General features: G+C 38.7%; 4 protein-coding genes across 4 annotated transcripts; all 4 read left to right on the plus strand.

The window, feature by feature from the left end:
- Window positions 1-843: 843 nt before the first annotated feature.
- LSM04_000870 (uncharacterized protein) lies at window positions 844-2,463 on the plus strand (the record flags this gene model as incomplete). Its single annotated transcript, XM_067332328.1, has 1 exon — window positions 844-2,463. The coding sequence occupies one exon, from the start codon at window positions 844-846 to the stop codon at window positions 2,461-2,463; it is 1,620 nt and encodes a 539-aa protein (XP_067194256.1).
- Window positions 2,464-5,472: 3,009 nt separating this feature from the next.
- Window positions 5,473-8,013, plus strand: LSM04_007833 (uncharacterized protein; the record flags this gene model as incomplete). The annotated part of the gene is made up of 1 exon (XM_067332339.1): window positions 5,473-8,013. The coding sequence occupies one exon, from the start codon at window positions 5,473-5,475 to the stop codon at window positions 8,011-8,013; it is 2,541 nt and encodes an 846-aa protein (XP_067194410.1).
- Window positions 8,014-10,072: 2,059 nt separating this feature from the next.
- Window positions 10,073-10,936, plus strand: LSM04_001244 (uncharacterized protein; the record flags this gene model as incomplete). Its single annotated transcript, XM_067332350.1, has 1 exon — window positions 10,073-10,936. The coding sequence occupies one exon, from the start codon at window positions 10,073-10,075 to the stop codon at window positions 10,934-10,936; it is 864 nt and encodes a 287-aa protein (XP_067194263.1).
- A 1,083-nt stretch (window positions 10,937-12,019) lies between these two features.
- On the plus strand, window positions 12,020-12,619 carry LSM04_005881 (uncharacterized protein; the record flags this gene model as incomplete). Its single annotated transcript, XM_067332361.1, has 1 exon — window positions 12,020-12,619. One exon carries the CDS (start codon window positions 12,020-12,022, stop codon window positions 12,617-12,619), a length of 600 nt encoding a protein of 199 aa, XP_067194369.1.
- Between the last annotated feature and the right edge of the window lie 273 nt (window positions 12,620-12,892).

The raw sequence follows: 12,892 nt of genomic DNA on the forward strand, positions 1-12,892 counted from the left end.
ATTTGATACATCGGCACCTGTGCGTGGGACATTTTCTTATTGACGCACCGCGGGTATGTATGTGTGTAATGTATGTATGTGAGTCTACCCGTCTATCTATGTTTGTACGTGTTGTTGTTTTTTGTTTGTTTCTTTGTTTCTATCACTGAGTGTGTATTAGTGTGTTTATTCCCTTCTTTATGTATTCCTCTCTACTGAGAATGGGGTTACTGTTGTGTTTATGTCTCTTTGTTTTTGTTTTTATTTTATTTTTTGTACTACTAATTGTTGTTACTGTAATTCTTTATTATTTGTTTGTTATTATAATTATTGTTATTGTTGTTGTTGATATTAATTTCTTGAGACTGTATGCACACTGTGTATCGTCGTCTTTGGGGAATACCTTCACGACAGAGTAGTGATAAATAGTAATGAACAATAATAATAACAGTACTCGTAATAGTAGTGGTGATAGTATTAGAAGTGGATAGGGAATTGAATTTTTTTTTAGTATTTTTACTATTATTATTTTCGTCTGGGGGAATATTTATATATTTATAGTTATATTTATATGCTGCTAATATTATCTGCACACAAGAGGAGGTTGTACCTCCACTAATATATATATATATATGTATATATATATATGTATATATATTATTCATATATATATATATATATCTTATTTTTCTTTTTTTTTTTTCTCTTATTTCTTCTTTATACACAATACTACAATTAATAATTATTATATTATGGAAGTCTCTGGGAATAATAGAAACAACAACACTGGCTCTCTCTTTCTATTTGCAATCCATCCATTCCATCGTTAGCGGGTTTCTCTTCAGACCAGCAACTGCCATCATCATGGAACAACCAGAACAACATAGAGATAATGATGATAATAATAAGAATAATAAAAACGAGGAAGTAAAAGAAACGGGAACTGTGGAGAGCAGCACTAACACAAATTCACCAACATCCACAGTAAACACGACAGAGAATCAACAACAAGAAACACAAAAAGAAGAAGAAAGGAAGAAGAATAAAGGAGAGGAAGAGAATAATAATAACAGTGCCCATCAGACAAAGAAAGATGAAGATGTACCGCAAGAGGTGGAACCGTCGTCCCGTAAGGAAGATGAGGAAACTGCACAGGCAGTGAAGGAACGCAATGAGGAAACACCACAGTCTTCTCAAGAAGAAGAACCGAAGGAAGAAAAAGAAAAAGAAGAAAAAGAAAAAGAAGAAAAAGAAAAAGAAGAAAAAGAAAAAGAAAAAGAAGAAAAAGAGAGTGTGCACACATCTAAAGAACAACATCCCCCCAGCATGTTGGGTGTACTCCCACACCGGGTATTTCCAAAAGAGGAGATATTAGCATTAATGGAAGAACACCGACTCCGCGCCCAACAATTACAACAACAACAACAGCCATTACAACAAAAAGAGGAATTAAGACACATTGCACCTAAACGCAGTTCCGCCACAAGTAATAGTGGCAGCTCTAGACGTGGAAGTGCACACGGCAATTCAGGCAAACGCCACAATAATAATAATAATAATAACGATGTTGTCCATCGCCAACACGCCCACGCCCTTCAACATCAATTATTTACATCTCTTGCTGGTGCCTCTGCGACTATTCCCGCAAATGCGTTGCCGGCGTATACGATGGCATACACCGCCGCCGATATTCCACCACCGCCGTATCCAGATCTCGTTATGGCAGGCGATGCCACAACGGCTGTGAATAACACCAATAACACAACTACGAATATTATGAATAATATGAGTATGAGTATGAATAATAACAGCAGGCCGTCACTCTCTCCACCGCAGCAACCTGTGCGTAGTGGCTGGAATGTGCAATCGCAGCCGCCGTTTGTTAGTCTCCCGCTGGCGTACAACGCCCAATCAACATATGATCCCGCCGCCGCACTGCGAGTGGAGCAATTACTGCAACAACAACAACAACAACAACAGCAGGCAACAGATGCCGCGGCATCTTTTATGGCATTATCGCAATTCGCCCAGGCATCGCAGGGAAGTGTGATGGGATTGAATGTGCAGGAACTCGGGGTACTCGCGCGGCTTATCGTACTCGCCCAGGGCGAACAACAACAACAGCAACAGCAACAGCAACAATTACAGTTACAGCAATTACAACAATTGCAACAGTTGCAGCAATTACAACAATTACAACAGTTGCAGCAGTTACAACAACAGTTTTTCCCTCAAAAACAGCAGCAAGTACAGCAACAGCAGCAGTACTACTACTATCAAGGTGTTAATCAGCAGAACGCAGTGCAGTTTGCCAATTCAGTGAATAAACCGCCAACACCAACGTTAAAGGCGACTCTTCCCTCTTCTAATACTAACCTGCAGGAATCCTCTGCAGTGACGAACAACATTCTGCGAGCGATAGAAAAAGAACCACAAGTAGGGGAAACATCGGTGAGTCAGAGTACTGTTAGCCCACAGTCTTAATAATATGTGGGTGTGTTATTATTATTATTATTATTATTATTATTATTATTATTATTATTATTATTTGTCTGTCTGTCGGTGCCTCTTGTGAGAATTTATATAAGTTTGTTTGGCCCATATAAAGAAGTATATGCGTACTTTGTTTTATATGCGGATATGATCGGTATATATTTATATACAACAGAAGAAGAAAAAAAAGGTCTTGTTTGAGAGTATATGGAGTACGTATAAATAGAGAAAGAGCAAAAACAAAAAGGAAAAGAGGGCTTGTGTGTGCCGAAACGCATTATTATTCTTCCTTTTTTGTTTTCCTTTATATACGTTGTTCCTTCGTCTCATTCTCAGTTATCAGAACCTCTTTTTTTTTATATTACGATTGATGCCTTTTCGCCGGTAATACACGGAACGATACGCCTATGAACCCCATTGCTTTTTTATTCCTTTTTTTCTTTCTATCTACGCAGTTATTTCCCAGTTTTTGTTTTTTTCCTCTTTTTTGATTGCTTGTTTGTTTTTTTTTTTACTCCCGCAACGCTGTCTTTGTTCCCCTACGTACATTATAGAGTCTTGTGCGGGGTGGTACCGTTTTCTCGTTTTTATTTGTTTATTTGGTAGTTTATCCACGTATTTTTATTCCTCTCTTTATTTTCTTGGCTTTTTGTTTTTTACTCCTTTTCTCTTTATATTTTTTATATTTTCCCCTTCGCTTCATTGTTTTGTTGATGAACTTCTTCTTCCTGGTATCTTTTTTTTTTTCTCGCTTGTCGTCTCTTTTGGTTTTTCTTCTTACGATAACTTTGATGCCTGTATTGATACATATATATATATATATATACTTTTTATTATCCCTTTCGGTAGTACTATCGTTGAGAAGATTGATGTACTCATGTGGTATCACTTCTAAACCCCGATAGCATTGCTTGTCTCTCATCCACTACCCCCATTCCCTCAGATATACCCACTAATATATATATATATATAATGAATAGAAAAGATAAATGCACATGGACCCATTACGCACGTAGAGTAGAGCGAAGAGTATAGAGAAAATAAAGTAAGAAGAATGATGGAGAGGAATGGTGGAGATGAGGTACAGACTAGCAACTAGTGAATATATGCTGTGAAGGTGGAAGAAAAATGAAATATATGTGAATCTTCTTTGTCTTTTGTTGTTGTTGTTGTTGTTTTAATACGATCGTCCGTGTAATGTATAGAGCTATATGCTTTTTTTCTTACTTTTTTTTCGTTTGAGTTATACACCTCTTATTGCGATTCCCATTGAGGGGGGAAGTGTTCTCCGTTTCTCAGTACGGCTATTATTTACTATTATGATTTGCATGTAAGTCAGTCTACTGTAGGTGACTCTGTGTGGTAGGGGTGCTTGAACTACACATTTGACTGTTATTGTTATTATTAATATTATTATTATTATTATTATTATTATTATTATTATTATTATTATTATTATTATTATTATTATTATTATTATTATTATTATTATTATTATTATTATTATTATTATTATTATTATTATTATTATTATTATTATTATTATTATTATTATTATTATTATTATTATTATTATTATTATTATTATTATTGCTATTGTTTTTCTTCTTTCCTTGAACCCCTCATGCCCTCTGTGTTTTTTTTTTCGTTCTTTCTTTATTTCTTGCTGCTGTTGCAAATTGGTATTGCTCGGTTCCAACGGGCAGACGTAAACAGCAGAAGAGAGCGCACGTAACTGTATTCCATATCACAAGAGAAGCAAACACAGAGAACATTTTCCGTATATATAGGTATATGTATGTGTATGTGTGTGAGAGAGAAAAAAAAAGAAAGAGATAAGTTATATATTACCTGAGCGATATATATTACTGTATGTATATGTATCAGTACTATTATATGTATTTATTTGTTTATTATTTATTTATTTGTTTATTTGCTTATATTTGTTTTCCCTATATATGAATCATGTGACGTTTGTCTCTTTTTTTTTTGATTTTCCTTTTTTTTTTTTTGCTACAGTACTTCATCCCTCTCCAGTTCAATGATTATATATATATATATATATATATATTATATACGCACGGCTGTCTACTAATCCCATATGCAATGATACAATTCCACTTTTTACTCACCACCGCCAAAGAAATAGAAATAAAAAGGCATTGAAAAGTAAATAAATTCGTACCCTTCAGGGTTTTACAATTTGGGGTTATTATTAGTAGTGGTATCCTCCATTTTTTTTTTTCTTACTTGGTGTTTGCTCACTCTTGTTCGTTGTGGTTTTAGTTCTCTCTACTTTCTTTGTCTGTGTGTGTGTAACTCTGTAGTTCTCTGGAAACGAACACCCAACGAGTTGTCTGTACATCTGCAACTATACATATATGGATGAATAAATATGGAGAGTACGAGAGTGTGTGTATGTCTATGTATTTATATCTCTATCTGTATTTATATCTCTATCTGTATATATATATATATATATATATATATATATATATATATATATATATATATTTACACATGTAAGAGAAAGAGAAAGGTGTATTTTTGACCTCTGTACACATGGGATTCTATTGTTGTTAAAGTGTCTGTGTGTGTGTGTGTGTTTTTTTTTTTTCTTTTTCTTGATCTTCTTTTCGTTTATTTGACTGTATCTTAGGTATTTACTGTTCTCCATTTGTATTATATATATATATATATAATACAGAGCAGAAAGAAGTATTCGCAAGAAAAAAAAAGGTGGGTGGAGGCTCTATTTGTACAAGAGCGTATTGTGTAAGGGGGGACTAAGGGAAAGGTTTTTCTGTGCGTCCCCGAACACAATAAAAGTTTTTTCTAAGGTGAGAAAACGTTCAGAAAATAAAAGCAAAGGAAAAAAGAGTAAAAAAAAAAGAAAAACACCAAATACAATTAAGGAAAAAATAATTTACAACAAGTCAAGAGAAGAAAGTAAGAAAAAGAAAAACAACTAGAAGAAAAAAAAAAGAGGCAAATCATCAAATGTCGGAAAACAATACCATTTTTAGTCAGTCTACCATGGTGAAAGTAAATGTGCGGGGTAATGTATTAGCAGCCCTAGAGCCAGATTACAAAATGGCATACTTTCACCTCCATGGCAGTGTTAAAAATGAAATTCCCTTCCAGAGAACAGACACCACCACCACCCCATTGACGCAAGTAGAAGGTAGTTGTGAGGCAAAAGAGAAAAACAAAGATTACAAATCATCATCATCATCATTTATTGCGGATCGTACAACAGTTGAGAGTATAAGATCAAGTTCCCTACACTCAGCGGAGGAACTGCGACAGCCGTTGAATCAAGTACCGCCGCCTCGCAGTGGACATCTCTTACTTTCTTGCGTCCCCCGCCGCAGTCTTATTCTCCACGGTGGACTTGGCGTTGGCCCGGCGGATCTCCTTAATGATACATGGGAGTATTTAATTGATGCACAGCGATGGGTGCAGCTTGACTGTTATGGGATTCCCACTCTAGTAGAGTCGTCATCTCGGGCTGGAACAGAGACAATGCGTGATGAAGGATCTATTAGAGATGATGGGATGCCACCAAAGGCGTTTGGGCAAAGTGGAACCCTCTTTTCGGGTGGACGTTTCTTGTTTGTGCATGGTGGTATCACCAATGGTAATAGGGCTTCCGCGATCTCAGCGTATCAACTTGATATTGAGCGGCGACTGTGGACGAGACTGCAGCTCACTATTCCACTTCCCAATATGTGGGGATCTATTGCACAGACAGTGCGTATTCCTCTACAGGTACCCCATGGAAGTGAGAGGAAAGGTAATTATTATGATAATAACCACTATAATAGCAATAATAATAATAATAATAATAATAATAATAATAATAATAATAATAATAATAATAATAATAGTGGTGGTGGTGGAAATAAGGGTGATGAAAGCAGCAGCGATAATAGCAAAAAAACTGGTGAAAAAACAAGCGTTAAGCTGTCCTCTCCATCCGTATCAACCGGAAAAAAATCCAGTGAGAGAATTGAAGTAGTAGTTTTATTTGGTGGGATGCAAGATGATAAGCCGTTCAATAACACATACTTTTTGTATTTGACTGTCCCACCTCCCTCAAGTGGTCGTACACATTATAAGGAAGAAGATCAACGTTTAGTGGAAGAGTTGCCAATGATCCCTACAAGTATATTTCCAGGTAGACGACGACCTTGCTCAGCTGTAAGTAATGATTTTTTTTTATTTGTCTTTGGGGGTCGTGATAGTACTTCCTTCTACAATGATCTTTGGATACTCAATACATACACCCGACAATGGGTGATGGTGCGGAAAGAGACCCCTCTACGGTACATGCGGGAGTTCATTCTGTTTCCATATGATCCTGCCCCAGGTAAACGTATTATGGAGTTTGTAAAGAATATACTTGAAATACGGCGTGATCGACTACGGTGTAAATCTCCTACGCCAAACCCACACAGATGTAAGAAACACAATAGCTCAGCATTATGGAGAACAGGGGCAGTAATGGTGTGTTGTGGAACAGATATTATTGTGCATGGTGGATTTACCTTAGTTGGTGAAGGAATTCTTGAGACACACAATGATGTTCATATCTATAACTACATGCGTCATATATGGCGAACGGCACGTGTGGACACCGACTCTGCATTATTACCATTTCCACCCAATTACTTTAGTACACCTGAGACAACATCGTCAGGTCTTCAATCAGAGAATATGGAAGAGCATCCATTGTTAAATACTGTGGGATCCCGCAACTGGGAATTAGTGAAGGATATTCCACCTTGCATACCAGATGCTCGTACCATGGCTGCTATGTGTGTAGATCCCATACAAACTGGGCTTCGCTTCTTTCTCTACGGTGGTCGCTCTGAGGATGAGCCAAGTGGAGATTTATATGATGTTCGTATTAGTGTAGATTATCCCGCCCGATATGAATCTACCTGGGCGTATGCAGATAACTTCTGCATCTCAGAGGATATCCATATCACGCCCCAACCTAACTCTATACCCCATCCCAACCGAATAGCTGACGTGGAGGATATTACTACTACTACTAGTGGAACTACTACGCCTGCTGTTATGGGTGCCAACTCGTACTCTAGTGTGGATGATAATATCCAGTTTGTACCGGAGTATCCCCATTTCCCTTCTCGCCATTACGCCGTCTCCCTCCCACGCGAGCACCGCCCGTGTACAACGACCAATACAACTAATACTACTACTACTTCCGCTTCCTCCCCCTCTCCGTTGAGTGTGTCCCATTGGGTGCGGCCGGAGCACAATGTGCGGTGTGGGCGGCGTACGCTCTGGGAACAGTCGGCGGAGTGGCTGCAGGCGGTATTGGCGGAGGAGGCCGCACTGCGTCGCGCCAACGCCCTCGCGGAGTACCCGGAACGTGGAAATGTTGTGCGGGAGGCGTTATTGCAGGAATCCCACGCGATGGATCGGCAGCTGCGGGCAAAGGTAGATCGGCGGATGCCGGGTCCGTTACGTAGTGTCGTTACACATACACCACCATTCATATGGAAGTCCTAATATATATACATATATATATATATATGGAAAGTAGAATAGAGAAGAGAGAATGGGGTAGGGTTGGGTGAAAGAAAGAGTGTGTCTATGGGTAATTGTGATAATGATTAGGGGAGAGGGGGAGGCGGAGTGAAAGTGAATCAGTCAGTTAGTCAGTGAATTAGCCAAAGTGCAGTGTATGTGAATAAGGGTAATTGTGGTTTGTAGGGAGTTGACGGGAAATAAAGGCAGAATGGAGACAAAGGAATAATAATAATAATAATAATAATAATAATAATAATAATAAAGGGGTGATAAAAGCTTATCCTACCCCTTTAAAGAAAAATAAAAGGAATAGAATCTATGTGTATATGTCCGGTATAAGCGATAAAATGTGAAAATCCACTGGAACAGGAATGTCGTATCTCGTCTTTAGCGCAGTGATCCTCACTGTTATTGTTGTTTGTGATAGATGCTGCAGTAAACGCGAATTTAGTAAAATGTGTAAGGAAGAAAGGGAAAAAAATAAGAAAAGGGAGGGAGAACATCTTGTTTTCTTTTATATTCACCATAGGTAACATATGTGTGTACCCCTCTTTCTAAGTATATATATATATATATATATATATATATATATATTTTTTTTTTTTTTTTATTTATACGTTAAAGAGAAAAGAAGGTGCCCAAATGATGTATCTATGCGCATTACAAAATGGAAGTAAAGCGTATTATCATTGCTAGTTTTTTTTTCCTACTTGTAACGTTATTACTACTTAATATATTATCAGGGTTGTTATTATTTCCATTGCTAGTGCGTGAAACAGTTACTATTCGTCTCTCTCTTCCACTTTGCTGCCTTTATATGCCCTTTGCTATCATTTCCCCCACCCCCACCCCTTTTTTTTTGTTTTTGCTATGTTTTTCTTTCATAAGAAGCATATATATTTATATAGGTTCATGTTCAAAAATCTTATCGTCTTTTATGCGGTTTTCTTTTCCTCCTTTTTTTTCCTTTTTTCGGTATTTTATTTATAGCTTCATATACCGATATTATGCATCTTTTCCTTCTCCCTTCTCTTTCTATCCTCATGGGTGTTTGTGAGAGCGTTGGTGTTTGAAGTAAGGACATGAAGGAAAGGGAAATAGAAGAAAGTAGAAGAAAAAACAAAGTAACAAATAAAAATTGTAGTATTTGCGTAACTTTCGCTTTCAGCGCATGTAGGTGTACCCGCTGCTGTCATTCCCCCCACCTTCCTGTCTTATTATTATTATTATTATTATTTATTATGTGCTATCACAGGCTTGTTTTTTCCATGGTGCTGGTGTTGTTATTCATGGGTGGAATGAATTAATGCATAATGGAAAAGAGCAGAAGAAGGAGCACTTAAAATGTCATAAAGAGTGAAAACAGAAAAAAAAAGAATCATATATATATATTGCTCAATAATCGCTATATAGGAAACCATAGAACGTCAGGCGAAAATGAACAGCATGAGATCCAAAGCGGAGTAAAAGAAGAATAATTGAATCACTTTTGGAATAACGTTTTTTGTTGTTTGTGTTTTTGTTTTTGTTTTTGTTTTTTTTAGTTCTCTCAATCTCATATCCTTTGCGTGTTTCTTCCCATGAGTTTATGTGCATCCTGTTTTGTTTTTTTTTTCGAAGTGCTGTTTCATATAATATTAGTGAGAAGGGTGAAACTCCATTTAGATACATAAATTGTATTGTTATTATTATTATTATTATTATTATTATTATTATTATTATTATTATTATTATTATTATTCGTTTGTACGATGTGTTGTTATCAATATTCCTTTTCTTCTGTTTTTTTTTTTTTTGCATTGTAGTTCCCGATAACTCCATTTAGTGCACCACCCACTATTCATAACGTTTAGCAAGCAATAAAAATAAAACCAAAAGGAAGATTATCCACGCTAACAAGCAACTCAAATTTCTTAAAATAAATACTTCTACACAAACGTACATACCCAAACATATTGCCTTAAAAAAACAACCTTGGGTTTACTTGTTATTTGTAGAGATTGTTAAATTGTCAATACTATTATTATTCTAAAGCCGCATGAGCAATGAGACGCCGGTGTCTATTCCACCCATAACTATTGGCTACGATGAGTATGCGGATGAACTTAAGGACGTACCGCTAATACTAACACCACCACGCGAAATCGTCAGTAGTAAGGACTACGCTATATATATGCGCTCCCTTCAGATTCCGATGAAATTCACGCCGTGCCTGAGAAAGTACAGTTGGGATCCATATATGAGAGTGATAACAGAAAGTGATGTGGACCGTGCCAAAAGGTGGTATAAACGCACAATTGAGCCCGCTTACAAATTACCGCAGCAGTTAATGACCCTTATTGAGATGCGGCGGAAACAGCAGTTGTCAAGGAAAGCGAGAAGGAGAAGAGAGAATCGGAAATCGTGGCGGGATATACGCTCTCGGCAGCAAAAAGAAACAGAAAAACAACAAGAAGTAGAGGAAAGAAGAGGGAGAAGTCGACAACGGCAGCAACAGCAAAAACAAAAACAACAAAAACAAAAACAACGACACCAAGAGGCCACGCCACTCTTACGAGATCAACAGGAACAACAATTTCATTTACCGTTGCGGGAATGCCAGAAGCATCATGATCCACAACAGTATATGTACTCACCACCGCCATATTACACTGCACCACCTCCGTTTAAACTCCAAGGCAATGATCAACTGCTAATGATACATCAACGACAACAATACCAGTCGCAAATAAGGGACAACAGGCATCACGGGCACGCACAACAACAGTTAGGGCAATCACAGACACACCACATAATGTCAACACCTCAACACGTTAAATGTCAGTACAATCAAGTAATGTTCATGAACCACCAACAACAAACTCATCAAGTGTACTATCGGTACCCCTGGTCGTATCAGTAGTAAGAGTAAGAGAGTAAGAACAAGAGAAGGAGCGGCACGGCTCTCACGTGTTTCCTTCTACCGTTCCTAATGGTCGTGGGTGTGGCGTTTTTTCTTTTTTTCTTTTTTTTTTTTCGTTTTTTTTTTTTTTCTGTAATTCCTCACAGGTCACCTTCCCGGCTGCACGGTCCCTGCAGTGTCGGGTTTATTTTAACAATTTTAGAGCAACACGTGTACGTCTATAAATACATATGTATGTGTACACATTTCTATCTTTACATTACTACATGTTTGTTATGCGAAGAGAGGCAGAGGTGCGCAAGAGGGGGAATATATGGAGCTTCTTTTTTTTTTTTTGCTCTCCATGTCTTTGTGTGCCCTCCTTACCCCTCGCTCCTTCTCTGTCTGCCCAACGCAGTTTTATGTTTTCGTTATTCTCCCCCTCTGGGCTCCTCTTTCATACTAGGGGAGATGGGGCAGTGACGTTCCCATACTGTATTATTGTATTGTATTTCCTTCTCTCTTGTAACGCATGCAACTGACGAAAATAAAATGATATTATGGCTAATTAAAGTAAAAAAGGGCAAGTGAAGAACTTGTGTTTGCCGCTTTTGCTGATTTTCTTTGGCCACTAAAACAAAAACAAGAAAATGTGTCTTTGATCTCCTTTCTTTTTCACATTCACACGAGTGCGCGTCACCTGCACGCAGGCACCTACTTCTACATATGCTGGGTTGGGGGGATTTGGAAGGAGAGTGTTTGCTGTTATGTTTCTTTGCTTGACTGGGTTTGTTTTGTTGATGTGTCTCTCCTGTACTCATCCCGTTCTCCACCATATCTACTTTCTTCCCTTTTTTATTTTTACTCTGTCTTTGACGGGGCAGTCAGTGTCAATCAATCCGAGCTTCTTCTTCTTCTTCCTCCTCTTCTTCATTCGTAAAGAAGATCACCAAAACCAAAAGGAAACAAAGAAAGGCGATAAGCGCGCAAAGACCGGGTGAAACAGGAAAGGATTCTTTCTGTTTGCTGTTGGTATTTTTAACTGCTATTAACACAGGTTTGGCTTATCGGTGACAACAGGGTACGGAAAAGAGAAGATAGCAAATGGGTTCACAGGCATTGCCGGCCGCACCGCCATCCGTCGCCAATATCTCGTGTGTATCCGTCACACGCACCAATGCGCACCCCTTTTCTCTGGACACAAGCAGGCGAAACAACAGGAACCTAAGAACCACCACTACCGACAACGACAACAATAATACTAATAATAATAATAACTCCGTGAGGCAACCCCGCACAAAGTACTTGGTACGTTACAAAAGGTACTCGTGGAACCCGTACTATGGGGTCCAGGTAGAGAATGCCGTAAACTCGCCAGAGTATTCACACCAAAGGCCCAGCGGGGCATTGCCTTCTTCTCCTTCCTCCCACTTCCGTTCCTGCTGTTGCTGCTCGCACTGCCAAGCACTCTCCCCCGTTGTGGCATTACCGCGGCATGGCTGTGTGAATCACACGAGTGGTGTTGAGTCCGCCGCCCAACGGAGTCCTGCGTTCCGCGTACACCCACTGCCTGTTGCGCAGGTCTTGGCAAACGGCGGAGACTCGTCCAATGGGAGTACGGCAAAGTCAATGATGCTGGAGGAGATGCTGCGGGACTTTCGGGAACGGCTTCGGCACCCAAGACCGGCCATGCACTGCCTATAGGAAGAGGGGCGTATCGGTGGCAACAGAGGCCAGAGCAAGATGTTGCTCAAGTGTACTATCGGTACCCCTGGTCGTATCAGTAGTAAGAGTAAGAGAGTAAGAACAAGAGAAGGAGCGGCACGGCTCTCACGTGTTTCCTTCTACCGTTCCCAATGGTCGTGGGTGTGGCGTTTTTTCTTTTTTTTTTTTTTTTTTTTTTTTTTTTTTTTCTGTAATTCCTCACAGGTCACCTTCCCGGCTGCACGGTCCCTGCAGTGTCGGGTTTATTTTAAC

This window comes from Trypanosoma melophagium (genome assembly GCF_022059095.1).
Source record: "Trypanosoma melophagium isolate St. Kilda chromosome Unknown ctg12segment0, whole genome shotgun sequence".
NCBI classification, from domain to species: Eukaryota; Euglenozoa; class Kinetoplastea; order Trypanosomatida; family Trypanosomatidae; genus Trypanosoma; species Trypanosoma melophagium.